Source organism: Schistocerca nitens, chromosome 9, assembly GCF_023898315.1.
Source record: "Schistocerca nitens isolate TAMUIC-IGC-003100 chromosome 9, iqSchNite1.1, whole genome shotgun sequence".
Taxonomy (NCBI): domain Eukaryota; kingdom Metazoa; phylum Arthropoda; class Insecta; order Orthoptera; family Acrididae; genus Schistocerca; species Schistocerca nitens.
In genome coordinates this window covers 3732341-3751035 of record NC_064622.1, presented here as the reverse complement: position 1 = coordinate 3751035, position 18695 = coordinate 3732341, and the positions used below count along the sequence as shown (strand labels likewise).

Here is an 18695-nt window from a genome sequence, read left to right as displayed (position 1 = left end):
GTCATCGGACGACAAGTACTGCTTCGTCTAACAACACCACTAGCCGTCCCTGAGCAAGTGCACCGGGCGTGGAACTCCACTGCACAACACAGTGCATGCACATTTCCAAGCTTGCACTCAGCATTCTGGTGGTTAACCAGTTATTAACGTAACAGCATTTCACATTTCCAATGGCTCATCTCGCGCTTAAATTGGCCTGTGATCTTGCAAGGTTACTCACTGAAATACACTGAAGCGCCGAAGAAACTGGTATAGGCAAGCGTATTCAAGTACAGAGATCTGTAAACAGGCAGAGTACGGCGCTGCAGTCGGCAACGCCTATGTAAGACAACAAGTGACTGGCGCACTTGTCAGTTTGGTTACTGCTGCTACAATGGCAGGTTGTCGAGACGTGAGTGAGTTTGAACATGGTATTACAGGCGGCGCACGAGCGATGGGACACGGCATATCCGAGGTAGCGATAAAGTGGGGATTCTCCCGTACGACCATTTCACGAGTGTACTGCGAACATCAGAAATCCGGTAAAAGATCAAATCTCCGACATCGCTGCGGTTGGAAATAGATCCTGCAAGAACGGGAGCAGCGACGACTGAAGGGAATCCATGGGCCCTGAATGTCGGCAGCGGACTGTTCAAGCTGGTGGAGGCTCTGCGATGGTGTGAGGCGTGTGCAGTTGGAATGATACGGGACACCTGACACGTTTAGATACTACTCTGACAGGTGACATGTACGTGAGCGTCCTGCCTGATCACCTGCGTCCATTCATGTCCATCCTGCATTCCGACGGACTTGGGCAGTTAGGTACCGTAATATTCGGATGGCTTAATGGAAACCCGATTCGGTACCGCGCTTTGAAATTAACCCACTCTACAGAGCCACAAAAGTGACATCTCAACACTGGAAGCTGAAGTTTTGAAAAATGAGGATACTGCCACTCTAAGGTTCGCAGTTTGGAAGTACGCACACATTAATAGCACGATGTCTGCGAGCGAGCGGCAGACTCTGACTTCAGCCGTACTCTATTTTTTCCGTACTATAAAGCGTCTTACCACACTTGCTCAAGCTGCAGTGGCCAACTAGACTCCACACAGCGACCCGCTTTGTTCACTAAAAACGCCTCCCTCTAGTTGGCCACGTACCGCACCCGTTTCTCATTGGCTCGCGTGTGCAGGAACTTCAGAGTTTCCTCGTGTCACACGACTGAACGTGCAAAGACAGTGATGACGTAAAAGATCTGTATCTCTGAACAGACTATCTCTTTGCAAAGTATATACGATTTAGGAACTTGCGAAAGAAATTCGTAATTGAAATTTGTGAATGTGCACACACCACTTTCAAAGTAAAGCCACATTTATGAAGAAAAAAAATTGCATTGGAGGAATATCATCTGTTACAGACGACGATTTTAGGATTCCAAGACCGCAATGTTCCATCTCACCCACTAGGTTGATTTTACAACACTAGTAGCTGACAGACCCGGGAATGCCCGGCAACTCATTTTGTCAACTTTCTATTAGAAACGGAAACAAAAAATAACTGTAGTATGGTATCGAAAAGAAATTCATCTCCTTGTATTCGTGAACATACTGTACCTCTGACATTGTGAAAGAATCGTGTGAAGAAATATGTATAATGTACAAATGTATAAGTACAGCTGCTCCGTATGTCTATAACGGGATTTTATTAACGCCTCCATGGCAACGGCTCTTCATAGTTCAGTAGACGGCAGTTGTTTTCCCCTACAGCCGTTTGCGCTTAGCAGTTGAAAGCTGTCAAAAGCGCTGCCACGTGCCAGGGATTTCCTTGAGTGGGAGTGTCTTAGTAGTAAAGAAGAAATGTATTAAAACATCAGGCATGATGCGGCATGTTTTAATGCATCTCAGAGTTTGATGTCATATCTCCTGCACTATGACAGGTAGGTCGTTCTGAACCCGACAACGACAACGATTGTTACCTGGCAGTAAGGGATATGTGGACCACGTTTGGTTAAAATCGGTCCACTGATTTAGGAAGAGGAGTGGGACACACACACACACACACACACACACACACACACACACACACACACACACTCTCTCTCTCTGTGTGTCCATTTTTATACTATGTATGGATACTGGTCTATGCTTTGTGTGTACATGCAGCTTAAGGGGTCCGTATTTCTGACAAGTAACTATTTTTTCTTCCGTTCACAACGATGCGCATAGTATTTTTAAATGTGTTACGGCCTGATAACTGCTGATATTGATGATGTGCTGTCTGCATTGAGTCGATTTCCTCACGTGCGCACCGTTTCTAGAAACTGAGCGAGTCGTTTAGCTTCTGTCTACGCGTTAGGTAATTCTTTAGTTTTAGCTGCAAGTTTTTTTGGGTAATGTGTCGTTACAAAAACTGGCAGCTATCTACGAACGGAATTTTCTGAGCAACTCATTTTATTATATTAGTATTTACAAAATCAATGAAAGCCAGGCTTGCATCATTATGAGAATAAAAGTCAAAACTGTAATCAGTCTGAAGGCTGGTTTGAAAGCAGCAGTGCTTCGCTCGGCATGAAGCTACCGAAGGTTCTATGCCCATGCCTTCCTCTGGGGTTTGAACTAATGTACATGCCAGTTATAGGAGGACCAACAGCTTAACGCAACCTTGCAATCGCGGTGCAGTCTATCGTCTGTACCATCTAGAATCACTGACTGATCTCTGTACCCTTTTATTTACGCTCGTAGCCACCGGGAAAGACGCGAAATGTCTTATCAGAGGTCGTTCATCATGATACAGTCTATTCTAGCTCGCATTCATTTATATGTTCTTAAGTTAGGGAAATGTTTCGCAGTAGAGGAGAAAGATATTCTTAATTTTCTCACCAGGAAAATACAGATCTGGATGTTGCCTGTGTGCTGTGAACGGCAGAGAAAGATGATAAAATTAGTCATTCTTCTTGTTATACCCAGATTGGTCAGTGAGCCTTGGACCAGAGTGCGAACAGACAGAAAGTTCTGGATGATACTTTACAATGTACACTGCTTGACACTTGCTAAGGAGCAATTGCCAGTTGCTACGGAACACCAAACAAACGATACTGAAAGGAAATGTAGAAGGCTGGATGTGTTAACTGAGCGAAACCTGGGCACGAACACTCTGCATGCATTCGATAGTTCATGCTGACGAAGGTTGTTGTGTATCTGATTAGTTCGACATTCCGCATGGTACGGTAACCTGTCTGTAAGACGACATTTGAGTGCGTACAACCGTGGACGAACAGTTGGACGGCTCGAAGCCGGTCAAAGCGTCACTACTATGGCCGAAGTAACGGGTGTGTCCAAAAGTGTCACGTCGCGATTAAGAGAGGCCGCTGAAGGTGGAAATGCTATGTGAAAGCTTGCCGGAGATCGTAGGACGGACCTCCACGCCGCAAGAGGGGAGGGTCTATACGTAGCCCTGGTGGCAAAAAGGAACAGGCACCTCAGTCCTTGGCATATCGCTGCAGGTCTCGCAGCGCTACCTGTACACGCGAGTCTGACAGAACCATTTCGCGGCGAAAATCAGGCTGGTTTGTGTGCTCGGAAACCTGTTAAACGCATCCCATTTCAGCCACACCATCGTCGAGAAAACGTTCGTTGGTGAAGGGTGCATGTCCGTTGGGGTCAGCAACGGTGGTCCACAGTGATGTTTTCGACGAATTCCGCTTCGCTGTGGCAGGTTTATTCTGGCTACCTGTTAGTGTGCAGGGAGAGGAGAACACATTACACATCACAGAATGTTCCTGAACGTCATCGGCGTGGCCCAGGCGTTATGGTGTGGACAGGTCTCATGCACAATGGCCGAACACCATTGTATATCGCTGTGCGAGTTGCCGTTACAGCACAGCGATACTGCAGGGAGATTACTCTGGATCGAGCATGTGCTTCTGCTTAGGGTTGCGGTAAGTCCTGGCTTTCTGTTTATGGACGACAATGGCCGCCCAGACAGGACCGCTGAGATGTCGGACGCACTGGAAAGTTAAGATATTAAACATATCGAATGCCCTGCGTACTTACCAGACCTGAACCCTATAGAGCATGCCTGGCATACTATTGGCAGAAGTGTTTGTCAACGAACCCCCCTCCCCACCCCACCCCACCCCCCTCCCCGAACAGTGCAGGAACTGAAAATGGCCTAGCGTGCGGAGTGGGACAATATCCTTCAAGGACTCCTCAACAGCCAGCATGAGTAACCGGTGCAAAATGTGCGTTAGTGCCCAAGGAGGGAATATTCCTTACTGAGACACCGATATCGACCTTTATGTTGGAAGTCTGCCCTGTGTTAATACGACAGTTATTTATGTCACTTATCCTACCACGTAGTAAAATCTGTACCATTTAACACTCCACCTCTGTTAAGTATGTACTGTGTTTCATGTCATCCGTCATTGCCTCTGATTATTCCTGTCCAACAGTGTCTCTTTTCCTCAGCAATCGTCAAGCAGCGTTTTACTACTTTCACTTACAGAAGTTGATTACAGCATTTCTGTTTCAGGTACGCTACTGTGGTCCGTGTTGAAGCGAGGGCAAGAGTGGCTCCCTGTAAGCTGTAAGTGGAACATGTCTTTTGAAGTTTCCTGGTAATTACGAAATCTTGAAGTTGGTCTGTACGCGCAACTCTGACCCGTCCGAGTACACCATGGGAACAGATTTCAAGATGAAATTCTCCTGCATTTGGATCACACATTTTACCTGTCTGGAAGCTCCACTAGAGTTTACTTTTCGCTGGAGATTGATTCTGCACATCTTGAGAAAATCAGCTGCTACTTTCAAGCTATTTGTGGTGTACTTAATCCTGAAAACTTTAACAAGGAAGACTGATGAGGACAAAGTACGTACATTCAACCGAATGATATACGGGGGCATTCAGTAAGTAATGCAATACATACTTTTGTCTGAAAGAAGGTTAGTTTTATTCAGGAGTCCAATACACCATATTATTCACTAATTTTTGGCTACAAAATCCTACATTTCAGTGCGACGGCCTTACGCCAGCTTACTGGGAGGGATTGTATGGAAGCATTGTAGTGTTCAGGAAGCCTGCATACTGCGTTCGCTAAACAAACGTTCAGACAATTCGTGTTAACGAGTTTTATTACAATAAGAAAAGATACAATACTTTGGCAGTTACACAGATGTGTCGCAAGCAAAGGGCGACATACCAAATAATCAGTCTTCTTCAGTACAGACCATCCTAAGTCTGTGCAACACAGAGACGTTGACGCTGCTATCGAAATTCCTAACTTTGTAGCTGCTATTGAAATGGGTATTTATGACGGTGCTATAGAACTGCGCCGCCTCCAGTCGGTCGCGGCGCTTATGTCCTCGCTGCTGTCGCGTTGTCGTCCTGGAAGGAGGTCCGCTCAGCGTGCGACTGGCTGACCTCTTCTCACAGCCTTGTCCTCCCTGTCGCTCCCGACTGGCGCGGCGGTGCTTGACTTCACGCCGTAACACGCACGGTGCCACTCTTCTAGTCGACGTCGGATCCAACGTCTTGACGCTATCAGTAACCTCCCGGCTACCCACGTATTGCTTCCCGCCGAGTCCATCCTGCATCTTTATGGTCTTCTGTAAGGCGGCGCGGAAAGCAGCGGGCACACACCTTTGAGTACCCCAGTGTCAATACTATCAACAGAGACGTCCAGTTGTACAGCGAGGAGTTTGATTGCGGTCCGTGGATCACATAGAATGCGAGTGTCCGCACGTCCCAACAGTGGAGGAGTCGCGGTTGTGTACGGCCGACCTGCGCGCGACAGTTTGGACGGGTATCCGCGACCTTAGTTGCGATGGTGACAACGCCTCCTCCAACGACCCACCGTGCTTTTGTTCACTGCCAGGTCTCCGCAGACATTCTGTAAGTGGCTATGAATCTCTGCAACGCACTGGGTTTTCCGTCAAAAGAAACTCAATGAACGAGATCTGCTTGGAACGCACCTCCGTTACAGATGCCATTTTTCAAGGCTACGTAGAGCACCACCATCTGTTGGAACGTCATGGAACTACAGGTACTGAGAGGGGAATATTCCACGACGTCCCACAACAAATTCTGCATTTTTTAAACCCGAAATTTGCCGAGAAAAAAAAGTGGGCGTTAGTTACTGAACGCCTCTCCTAGTTCTGCAAATCGCAATGTTTCGGCACCTCTCGCATTGGAAGTTGTGATTATACGCCCTCAATGTCTCTGTGAAGTTTCATTGACTTAATTTCATGTACATGTAACAGCTCTTACAATTTTTCCTGCTTATAAGAGTGTTTTCGGTTAGCCACTGTTGCAAGCACCGGAGTTGTTCCTCAATTGTTGACTGCGTGTTCGTTGAAATCAAACGCTCCACTTGTTAATAGTGTTGCCGTTTGTTTCACAAATAATTCTTAAATGTGTTACCTGTTGTCCTAGGCATAAACACTTAAAACAGGTAACTGAATCTAAACAGGTTGTGTGAATAAAGCAACAATGTTACTGGTGAGGGTAGCGATTGATTTCAGTGAACAAATCTCTCTCTCTCTCTCTCTCTCTCTCTCTTTTTCCATGTGAAGTTTTTCGCGGCGTTTAGATGCAATAAAATCTCGGGTTAATGTTGCGAAAATTTGCAAGGCGATTCATGTTTGCCAATTACATCGATGGCTGAATACTCATGAGATAGTGTTACTGAACTCCAAGCCGGTGATCGGAGGAATAACCTGAAACTGTTCTTTTCTCTTTCAATATTCGTGCGGTGTTACGTGACGCAATGATGAAGGCACCGGGCAGGCAAGGTTCGAATCACAGTCCTGCCTTCCAGGTTTACGTACTCAGTAATTCACCTAAATCACTTGGACGAATACTGGGGCGGTTTCTGTGAAACAGGGACGGCTAATTTAGCGACCAATCCTCAAACCTGACATTAAACGCAATTTATACTGATCCCTCTGTCGTTGAAAAGTTAAACACTAATGATGTTTTCTTCGCTGCATTCGTGCAGTCGTGTCTCAGGGTGGACCTTCCACTACAGGTTATTACGTGACGTGGCCAGTAGACTTGTTTCACGGTGGTCACTCAGCGATTTTGTCGCTCATACAGCACCCAATACGACAGATGTGTGAAATCGGATGGAAGCCACTAGCTTACGATCGTCTGAGACGAAGGGTAAACTTGTGCAGTGGGGCTAATGCAACACGAGGAGCGTTTGTCAAACACTGACTTTTGCATGTAAAATTCTTACACCACTACATTCGTTTGATTATATATTTGTCTCACTGGAGGTCGCATTTGAACATGAAGGCCTTAGGTTTTGATGATTCCTTCGCGGTACTGATTTTATATACATAGGATTGTGGTACAAGTCTGTTGAGTTTTGGTCAATCAAAGATCACTTGCAAGCACTCAGTCTTTATCTAATCGATTTCTTCGGGCGGTAAAATTTTTTTTTCTCTATAACCTACATTTTGAAATAGTAAAACTTACTTAAAAGTTATACGTCTCTTTTCTTATCATTCTTTGTACAAGGACCTTCTCTGTGAGCTCCCACAGTGTTATTAAAATTTTTGCTTTTGGTTTCTGTTTTAGAAATTACGATCAGCTTCAAACACAAATTGAAATCGTATTTACTTGACAAACTTCTCCTACTCCAGTCAAGAATTTATGAAAGTGTTGGTATGATTATTTCGAGAGTTTAAACCACTGCATATAAGAAAAAAAATCATGTAAATGGTCAGCAACGTGGCATCCACATCTTCCGATGAGATGGTGTATGATAATTGTAAAACTCACTCGTTCTATATCGTAGCGAGAGATCACAATTATGTTTCACGAAACATACTTTATTAACTAACTGACTGACTGACCACCTACCTGATTTGCCAACATTTACTGAAAATCAGAAACACTTTCCGTTCACGCGGACATAATCGATTTTGTGGGAGATAGTGTCTATCAATAATTTCCACCAAGCCTGGTACGAGAACACTGTTCAGCTCATTCTTTTACATTTTCTGTAAAAAATTATTTTGAAGCAATGGAGGTATCTCAGTCGAAGTACAAATTCAGTGTACCTCGATCTGAATAACTAATTTCACCCAAAACAATATTAATTAAAACCTTTTTTATTTTGACCTTTTTACAGTGACTGTGTTTCTCAATATAGTATAAACAAGATTTGCATGGGTACAGAACCAACAATCTGTCAGGTCTCTGAATTCTGTTTTGGTGCCCTGAATCTCGCTTAAAACTTGCCTTCAGCGTAATTTCATAACTTGCATCTGTGCAAAAGATAATCTGATTGAAAAGACGTATTGTGAGGCCTGGTAAATGATATAAGATCGACGTTGTAAAAGGTAATACATCAGATGGAGTGGTAATTCATTAGCAGAACGCGGGAGCAACATGTGGTGGTTGGTTTGACAGCTGCAGCTCTATATTGCTCCAGATGGCGCAATTTCATTTCTGATTGCTTGCCTTACCAGAATTTATGCGCTATATATTTCTGTTTGTGCTGGATGCTCATAGCAAAGAAATATTGCGTAAAGTTTTTCCTTGTTATTGAAACTTTAGTACCGAGTCAGATGTCATTTCAAGCTGTGAATTGGAATCCTGAACGAAACCACACCATCCGAGATAAATGTATACACGAGAGATGGAGATATGGACATCTACTAATGGGAGCTCGATTAAATGATACAAAATAAATACCGGTCGATCTGTCGGTGGCTAATCTTTGTGAGAAATGGGTGGTTGCTGTAAAAGTAAAATGAGAGCGAGTGAGGTAGAAAAGGGAGTATTTATTGAGAGTATGACAAACACTGAGGGCGAGTACAGCACTATAAATAAGAGTCCCTGATGTGACGAGTGGAGACGACGTTTCGCGACGCAGCGCGGCGGCGTCTTCAGGTACGGAGTGTGGCGCGCGGCGGGCGGCGGCTGGCGGCTAGCGGCGCAGCTCGCCCCAGTCCTCCTTGATCATGTCGGCCGCCTTCTCGGCCACCATGTAGGTGGGCGCGTTGGTGTGCGCCGTGGGGATGGCCGGGAAGACGGAGGCGTCGACGACGCGCAGCGCCTGCACGCCGTGCACGCGCAGCCGCGGGTCCACCACGGCCGTGTGGTCCCACGAGGGGCCCATCTTGCACGTGCCGCACTGGTGGTAGTTGGTGAAGGTCAGCTGCCGCATCGCGCACACCCAGTACCTGCGGACGGGCGAGCGGGCTCGCTGTAGCTGGCGATAAGAGCGCGGAGCAGCGTGCGATAAACTGTCATCGCCCGTATTTGGACTACAAGTGGAGAACAGAGGATGGCGCAATGTTCCTGTTAACCAGACGTTGTCCCTATATCCTACATTAAAATCTGCACTGTCTCGTGAAGGCATGTGACATACTTAATGGTGATTGATCTGTCGAATTGGCGGTTGTGGCGGTGGTGGTGGTTGTGTTGGTGGTGGTGGCGGCGGCAGGAGGAGGATGAGAGGGGACATTAATCCTGGCCTTGGAGCAGGCTGTCTAGCGGCCCTAGTTATCACTGTTTCGCTTTTCTCATCTCCATCATCTACATTTACTGATACTCCACAAGCCACCTAATGCTGTGTTGCGGAGGGTACTTTCGGTACCACTATCTGATCCATCCAACCCTGTTCCACCCGCGAATAATGCGTGGGAAGAATGACTGCCGGTAAGCCTCTGTGTCGGCTCTAATTCCTCGAATTTTCTCCTCGTCGTCACTACGCGAGATGTATGTATGGGGGGGAGGGGGTGGGCAAGCAATATGTTATCCGGGGCCTCCGGAAGATTGCTGTCCCGAAATTTCAATAGTAAATCTCTCCGTGATGCACAACGCCTCTCTTTTAACGTCTACCAGTGGAGTTTGTTAAGCATTTCCGTAACGCTCTGTCGCCAGCTAAACGATCCCGTGACGAAACGCGCCGCTCTTCGTTGGATCTCTATCTCCTCTATGAGTCTTACCCGAAAGGGATCCCAGATAGATGACCAATATTCAAGAATCGGGCGAATAATCGCCTTATAAGCCTCGTCTTACGTGGATGAGTTACATTTCCTTAAGATTCTTCCGATGGAATCTGAATCTGGTGTCTGCTTTTACCACTATCTGTTTTATGTGGTCATTCCACTTAAGGTCACTATGGATAGTTACGCCTAAATATTTTACGGCAGACGCTCTCTCCAGATGTTTGTCATCAATATTGTAGTTGTACAGTAGTAGATATCTTTTCCTATGTATGCGCAATATGTTTCACTTATTTACATTCAGGGTGAACTGCCGGAGTCTGCACCACTCATCAATTCTCTGCAGGTCGTTCTACAAATTCTATCTTCTGGCGTTGCTATTCTGGTATAGACAACTGCATCATCTGCGAATAGCCTTAAAGAGCATCTGACGCTTTCTACCAGATCATTTATGTAGGTATATTGTAAACAGCAACGGTCCTATCACACTTCCCTGTGGTACTCCGGATATTACCTTTACATTTGTCGATTTAGTTCCGTTAAGAGCGACGTGTTGAGTTCTATCTGCAAGAAAGTCTTGAATCCAATCGCAGGTCTGCTCCGATACTCCGTAAACTCGTATTTTTTTCATTAAACGGCAATGCGGGACGGTGCCAAATGCTCACTGAAATCAAGGAACACGGCACCAACTTGAGCACCGTTGTCCACTGCGCTGTGGATCTCACGGAGGAACAGAGCGAGCTGAGTTTCGCCGGATCTCTGTTTGCGGAATCCATTTTGATTTTTGTAGAGGAGACGTTCATTTTCCAAAAAACGTGATAATTCTTGAGCATAAAACATGTTCCATAATTCTGCAACAGATTTACGTCAATGGTAGAAGTCTATAGTTATGTGGATCTGTCTTATGGCCTTTCTTAAAAACGGGAATGACTTTAGCTTTTTTCCAGTCCTTAGGTACCTTTCGTTGCTCAAGCGATCTACGATAAATTACTGTTAGAAGGGAATCTAGTTCTTTCGCATAATATGTACAGAATCTTATAGGTATTTCGCCTGGTCCTGAAGCCTTTCCAGTACTAAGCAATTGTAGCTGCTTTACATTTCCGGTATCGGTTATCTCAATATCTGCCATTTCGATGTTCTTATCGTATAACACCCCCCCCCCCCCCCCCATGAACCATGGACCTTGCCGTTGGTGGGGAGGCTTGCGTGCCTCAGCGATACAGATGGCCGTACCGTAGGTGCAACCACAACGGAGGGGTATCTGTTGAGAGGCCAGACAAACATGTGGTTCCTGAAGAGGGGCAGCAGCCTTTTCAGTAGTTGCAGGGGCAACAGTCTGGATGATTGACTGATCTGACCTTGTAACATTAACCAAAACGGCCTTGCTGTGCTGGTACTGCGAACGGCTGAAAGCAAGGGGAAACTACAGCCGTAATTTTTCCCGAGGACATGCAGCTCTACTGTATGATTAAATGATGATGGCGTCCTCTTGGGTAAAATATTCCGGAGGTAAAATAGTCCCCCATTCGGATCTCCGGGCGGGGACTACTCAAGAGGACGTCGTTATCAGGAGAAAGAAAACTGGCGTTCTACGGATCGGAGCGTGGAATGTCAGATCACTTAATCGGGCAGGTAGGTTAGAAAATTTAAAAAGGGAAATGGATAGGTTAAAGTTAGATATAGTGGGAATTAGTGAAGTTCGGTGGCAGGAGGAACAAGACTTTTGGTCAGGTGATTACAGGATTATAAATACAAAATCAAATAGGGGTAATGCAGGAGTAGGTTTAATAATGAATAAAAAAAATAGGAGTGCGGGTTAGCTACTACAAACAGCATAGTGAACGCATTATTGTGGCCAAGATAGACATGAACCCCACGCCTACTACAGTAGTACAAGTTTATATGCCAACTAGCTCTGCAGATGATGAAGAAATAGATGAAATGTATGACGAGATAAAAGAAATTATTCAGGTAGTGAAGGGAGACGAAAATTTAATAGTCATGGGTGACTGGAATTCGTCAGTAGGAAAAGGGAGAGAAGGAAACATAGTAGGTGAATATGGATTGGGGGGAAGGAATGAAAGAGGAAGCCGCCTTGTAGAATTTTGCACAGAGCATAACTTAATCATAGCTAACACTTGGTTCAAGAATCATGAAAGGAGGCTGTATACATGGAAGAAGCCAGGAGATACTGACAGGTTTCAGATAGATTATATAATGGTAAGACAGAGATTTAGGAACCAGGTTTTAAATTGTAAGACATTTCCTGGGGCAGATGTGGACTCTGACCACAATCTATTGGTTATGAACTGCAGATTGAAACTGAAGAAACTGCAAAAAGGTGGGAATTTAAGGAGATGGGACCTGGATAAACTGAAAGAACCAGAGGTTGTAGAGAGTTTCAGGGAGAGCATAAGGGAACAATTGACAGGAATGGGGGAAAGAAATACAGTAGAAGAAGAATGGGTAGCTCTGAGGGATGAAGTAGTGAAGGCAGCAGACGATCAAGTAGGTAAAAAGACGAGGGCTAATAGAAATCCTTGGGTAACAGAAGAAATATTGAATTTAATTGATGAAAGGAGAAAATATAAAAATACAGTAAATGAAGCAGGCAAAAAGGAATACAAACGTCTCAAAAATGAGATCGACAGGAAGTGCAAAATGGCTAAGCAGGGATGGCTAGAGGAAAAATGTAAGGATGTAGAGGCTTGTCTCACTAGGGGTAAGATAGATACTGCCTACAGGAAAATTAAAGAGACCTTTGGAGAGAAGAGAACCACTTGTATGAATATCAACAGCTCAGATGGAAACCCAGTTCTAAGCAAAGAAGGGAAGGTAGAAAGGTGGAAGGAGTATATAGAGGGTTTATACAAGGGAGATGTACTTGAGGACAATATTATGGAAATGGAAGAGGATGTAGATGAAGACGAAATGGGAGATAAGATACTGCGTGAAGAGTTTGACAGAGCACTGAAAGACCTGAGTCGAAACAAGGCCCCGGGAGTAGACACCATTCCACTAGAACTACTGATGGCCTCGGGAGAGCCAGTCATGACAAAACTCTACCATCTGGTGAGCACGATGTATGAGACAGGCGAAATACCCTCAGACTTCAAGAAGAATATAATAATTCCAATCCCAAAGAAAGCAGGTGTTGACAGATGTGAAAATTACCGAACTATCAGTTTAATAAGTCACAGCTGCAAAATACTAACGCGAATTCTTTACAGTCGAATGGAAAAACTGGTAGAAGCTGACCTCGAGGAAGATCAGTTTGGATTCCTTAGGAATGTTGGAACACGTGAGGCAATACTGACCTTACGACTTATCTTGGAAGAAAGATTAAGAAAAGGCAAACCTACGTTTCTAGCATTTGTAGACTTAGAGAAAGCTTTTGACAATGTTGACTGGAATACTCTCTTTCAAATTCTGAAGGTGGCAGGGGTAAAATACAGGGAGCGAAAGGCTATTTACAATTTGTACAGAAACCAGATGGCAGTTATAAGAGTCGAGGGGCATGAAAGGGAAGCAGTGGTTGGGAAAGGAGTGAGACAGGGTTGTAGCCTCTCCCCGATGTTATTCAATCTGTATATTGAGCAAGCAGTAAAGGAAACAAAAGAAAAATTCGGAGTAGGTATTAAAATTCATGGAGAAGAAGTAAAAACTTTGAGGTTCGCCGATGACATTGTAATTCTGTCAGAGACAGCAAAGGACTTGGAAGAGCAGTTGAACGGAATGGACAGTGTCTTGAAAGGAGGATATAAGATGAACATCAACAAAAGCAAAACGAGGATAATGGAATGTAGTCAAATTAAGTCGGGTGATGCTGAGGGAATTAGATTAGGAAATGAGACACTTAAAGTAGTAAAGGAGTTTTGCTATTTAGGGAGTAAAATAACCGATGATGGTCGAAGTAGAGAGGATATAAAATGTAGACTGGCAATGGCAAGGAAAGCGTTTCTGAAGAAGAGAAATTTGTTAACATCGAGTATAGATTTAGGTGTCAGGAAGTCGTTTCTGAAAGTATTTGTATGGAGTGTAGCCATGTATGGAAGTGAGACATGGACGATAACTAGTTTGGACAAGAAGAGAATAGAAGCTTTCGAAATGTGGTGCTACAGAAGAATGCTGAAGATAAGGTGGGTAGATCACGTAACTAATGAGGAGGTATTGAATAGGATTGGGGAGAAGAGAAGTTTGTGGCACAACTTGACTAGAAGAAGGGATCGGTTGGTAGGACATGTTTTGAGGCATCAAGGGATCACAAATTTAGCATTGGAGGGCAGCGTGGAGGGTAAAAATCGTAGAGGGAGACCAAGAGATCAATACACTAAGCAGATTCAGAAGGATGTAGGTTGCAGTAGGTACTGGGAGATGAAGAAGCTTGCACAGGATAGAGTAGCATGGAGAGCTGCATCAAACCAGTCTCAGGACTGAAGACCACAACAACAACATCGTATAACACACACACACACACACACTCACACTCACACTCACACTCACACACTCACACTTACATTATCGTCACTGCATTCAGCAGATACATTTAAGGCACAATTCACGCAGTCTCGGGGTGAGCGAAGTGCCGCAGCGGTTAGTGCTGTATCCTAAGACATCGGCTACACTGCAGCACAGCCAGGGCTGGTGGGTTGCGATCTGGGCAGGCGTCAATCGCCTTTGCGTAAAACATCAGGTAGCGTTTAACATCAGTAAATAACATATTCCATGGTACCACCACCACCACCACCACCACCACCACCACAGGCGGTGCTACAATTCCGGATTATTTCTCTACATTAGTCACGTGCACGCCAGGAAACGGAACAAGTAATCCTTCGGGCAATAGGTACTGAAATGGTTACGCCAGTTGCAGAGCAGACTCTGATTCTCTCATCTCCGGTATGTTCAACAAGTTGCCAAGGAATCTACAAGCGGGAGGGTGTCGCTCTTGCCACTCACCACTGGCTCGTTGGAATCTTATGTTGATGGACAGGAAACTTAGTCTCACACTGAGAAATTTCCTAAAATGGTTGAAATGGCTCTGAACACTATGGGACTTAACATCTACGGTCATCAGTCCCCTAGAACTTAGAACTGCTTAAACCTAACTAACCTAAGGACATCACACAACACCTAGTCATCGCGAGGCAGGAGGAATTTCCTAGTCTGACTTAGTCTGAGTGATAAAATTTCAAGCTGACCTACTGTACATGTAACTGATTAACCATTCAGACTTGACTGATTAAGTGAGCGTATGTTTCTTCTTCTGAATTCTGACCCCTTAAGTGAACCATTTTTAGTTGTGTAGACCTGCGTTCGAGCTAACTGCTGCGCCGTTATTAACTGATTTCATAGTGATCTAAATAAAAGCGTGTGTTTGTAATTGGCTGCCTGGGAATATCAGTTAACGTGCTTTGTTCCGCTTCGGCCATGAGAGTTATCACACTTTCTCGTACTCGGGAGGACGATGGTTTAAATACCTGTCCAACCATCCACATTAAGGTTTTATGTCATTTCATCAAATCACTTAAGGCAAAGGACAGAATATTTCCTTCCCCGTCACTGCTTAATCCGACCTTAATGACTTCGTTGTTGACGGAATGTTATACAATAAGCTTGTTTCCTTCCTCCACAGTCTGAGAAAAGGGGCCATTCTGTACAAAAGACGAAATCCCTTTCCGATTAATGGGAATCCATCCCTCGCGGTCTTCCACCCATCAAAGCAATACGACTATCTCTTGTTTCGTAGTTCAGTGTTTCCCAACCGGGGAGGGGGGGGGGGGGGAGGTACTTACTCCTTCGGGATGACATGACACTTATTTGTAAGCAGAAACAATAATGGTTTAGCTGTGATTTAGTCAGGAATCTTATTTAAAAAATAATCTCAATTGCCATTATTTCGTTAGATCTAGTATTTATATATGAATTCGTAGCATCTTTTGTTTGAGACAAGTCCGAAAGAAAAGACACCATGCATCCATATATAACTGATTCGCCTCGACGGGCAATGAATCCACAATGTTCAGAGTGGATGCACATTTCCGACGGACTTCCAGCGGGAAACTAAAAATTAGCGCAGGGAGGGACATGCACGGGGACTGCTAGACAGGTGGGGGTGAGAGACGGCCGGGTAGCGAGCCCAGGTAGTCCTCAAATTTCCGATAAACACTGTGTCCGAATGGCGTAGTGGTTAGCGCAACTGACTAGTAAGTAGATCTGGGTTCACATTTTCACTCGTCACCACTGATTCCACAAAAAGTCCCGATGCAACTGACATCAAAATGACTTTCCTTTCTCCCCCTTCCACCTTCAATTTACGTAATAACTAATACCCAATATTTATTGTATTATCGTCATTACCAGCTCGGTAAAGGCCCTCTCTGTACTTCTCCAGGATTTATGTTTTTCAACTATAATCATCCATATTGATCTTGCATGTTTTCTAATGTCACATACTCTTCTTCCATTACGTCATCGTCTAGCGCTTCTCTTATCTCATGACGTGCAGCAAAGATCTTCCTTGTTCCCCATTTGAATGATTGCGTGTTTCCATTTACGTATAATGAGATTTTCTGCTCCAGTCTGTTCCCTGGCTAATTTGTCCCTTCTACTGCGAGTCCAAGTAACACACAACATACGCCTCTCCATTGATCGCTGACCAAGCCCTTGTTTTTAATGTTTTTCGCTTTGAAAGACTACTTATAATGTACAAAGCCAAAACTGATGCTACACGTGAATTGTAAACTTTGTTTCAGAGGAATCAGATGCTTAGATTTGAAAATTCTGTTAAGTTTACCAAAAGCATTCCAAGCCATTTTTACTTTTCTGTTTGTCTACTTTGCTGTATGTCAACCCGTAGTCATAGTAATTTCAGTACTTTGGTTCTTAGAAAATCAACATTGTTCTAAGAACCGTTTCTTTGACTCCGCTAAGAAAAGGCGGTGAAAGTAGATTTTGTTAAAACAGAACAGTCACATTTTCGGGAAAATAATGGACGTTCTTCGCCAGTCTGTCGGAACACCCCTAAGGTATACCAACTTAATTTTCTACAACTTGTAGGTGTGAAGTACGTTCTGAGCTATGGAAACAATGAAAAACGTGAAAAAGAATGAACTTGAGGCACGGATTCCGATGTATATTCCTCGACACCAAATGGAAAATAAAAGATGTAGTGAGAAATCAGCAGAATGAACCATGTAAATTAACTCATGATTCCTTGGTTTAATGAAAAGAGTAAATTTTATATGTCTGATCGTTAACTCTACTTAGTTACCAGAATGAGATTTTCACTCTGCAGCGGAGTGTGCGCTGTATGAAACTTCCTGGCAGATTAAAACTGTGTGCCGGGCCGAGACTCGAACTCGTGACCTTTGCCTTTCGCGGGCAAGTGCTCTACCAACTGAGCTACCCAAGGACGACTCACGCCCCGTCCTCACAGCTTTACTTCTGCCAGTACCTCGTCTTCTACCTTCCAAACTTTACAGAAGCTCTCCTGCGAACCTTTCAGAAATAGCACTCCTGAAAGAAAGGATATTGCGGAGACATGGCTTAGCCATTCTACTTAGTTAATTTAAACATAAATCTAATTTTTTAGTCTAAAAAGTTTAGTGTGATGCAGAGTGTTTTTGCGGTGTTGGGTCATGAGTTGTGGCCTATTGTCTGATGTTCTTCACGGATAACGTTCTCAGAAAAATTGAGAATCATTGCCGTAGTAAAACGCTGCTGTATATTTAATCATTTTAATTATATAGAATTGTCCCGTGTATGAGAATAATTTTCGCGTCGTAGAGGTTTTGACCCGGCCTTCGCTCAGTTAGCTGTTAGCTATTACATCTTAACGTGAGGGAACAAATCTGATCGGCATTAGACTATCGCGGCTGTTAGTGGGGGACACTTCGCCATGAAGAGAGAGACAGGAGGCGGGGAACACAGCGAGTAAGTATGCTGTGGTGTGGACGACAGTACTGAAGTGTAATAACGCAGGGGATGACTAAAGGTGGTAAATGGATTTTTGACTAGATACTACTTGTACATCTACAGCTACACACATAATCCGCAAGCCATAATATGATGCACGGCAGAGGGTACTTTATACCACTACCAGTCATTAACTTTCCTGCTCAACTCGCAAGCAGAGCGAGGGAAACACAGCTCTCAATATGTCTCTGTACGAGCTCTAACTTCTAGCTTAAATTGCAATACGGTAGTGACTAACTGAACATCTGGACTGTGGGCCATCATGTAAGCAAAATAATACATGAAGCACATAAAAACCAGATTAGCACAGATAAAGAGGTTCTCGCTGAAGGAAGTCCACTAATACCAAACATAGGCCTTAATTTGAGGGAGGCATTTCAGAGACAGTACCTCTGGAGCACTGTATTACCCTGAAGAGCCAAAGAATCAGGAACACCTGCCTAATATCGTGTAAGCTCCCGCGGGCACGCAGAAGTGGCGCAACACGACTTGGAATGGACTCGACCAACGTTTGAAGTGGTGCTGGAGGGAACTGACACCATGAATCCAGCATGGCTGTCCATAAATCCGTAAGAGTACGAGAGAGTGCAGATCTCTTCTGAACAGCACGTTGCAAGGCATCCCAGATATGCTCAGTAATGTTCATTCCCGGGGAGTTTGGTGGCCAGCTGAAGTGTCTAAACTCAGAAGAGCGTTCCTGGAGCCACTCTGTGGCAATTCTGGACATAAGGGGTGTCGCATTGATCTGCTGGAATTGCCGAAGTCCGTACACGTGTCAGG

General features: G+C 44.5%; 1 protein-coding gene across 1 annotated transcript in view; it reads right to left on the bottom strand.

Annotated features, from left to right (window-relative positions):
- Positions 1-8872: 8872 nt before the first annotated feature.
- The window catches only part of LOC126203456 (glucose dehydrogenase [FAD, quinone]-like), a 147515-nt gene continuing 137692 nt past the window's right edge, over positions 8873-18695 (bottom strand). Inside the window, exon 8 of the mRNA XM_049937773.1 lies at positions 8873-9170. Within this exon, the coding sequence (XP_049793730.1) occupies positions 8915-9170 (256 nt within the window). The 3' untranslated portion in view covers positions 8873-8914. The remainder of the gene's footprint in view (positions 9171-18695) is intronic.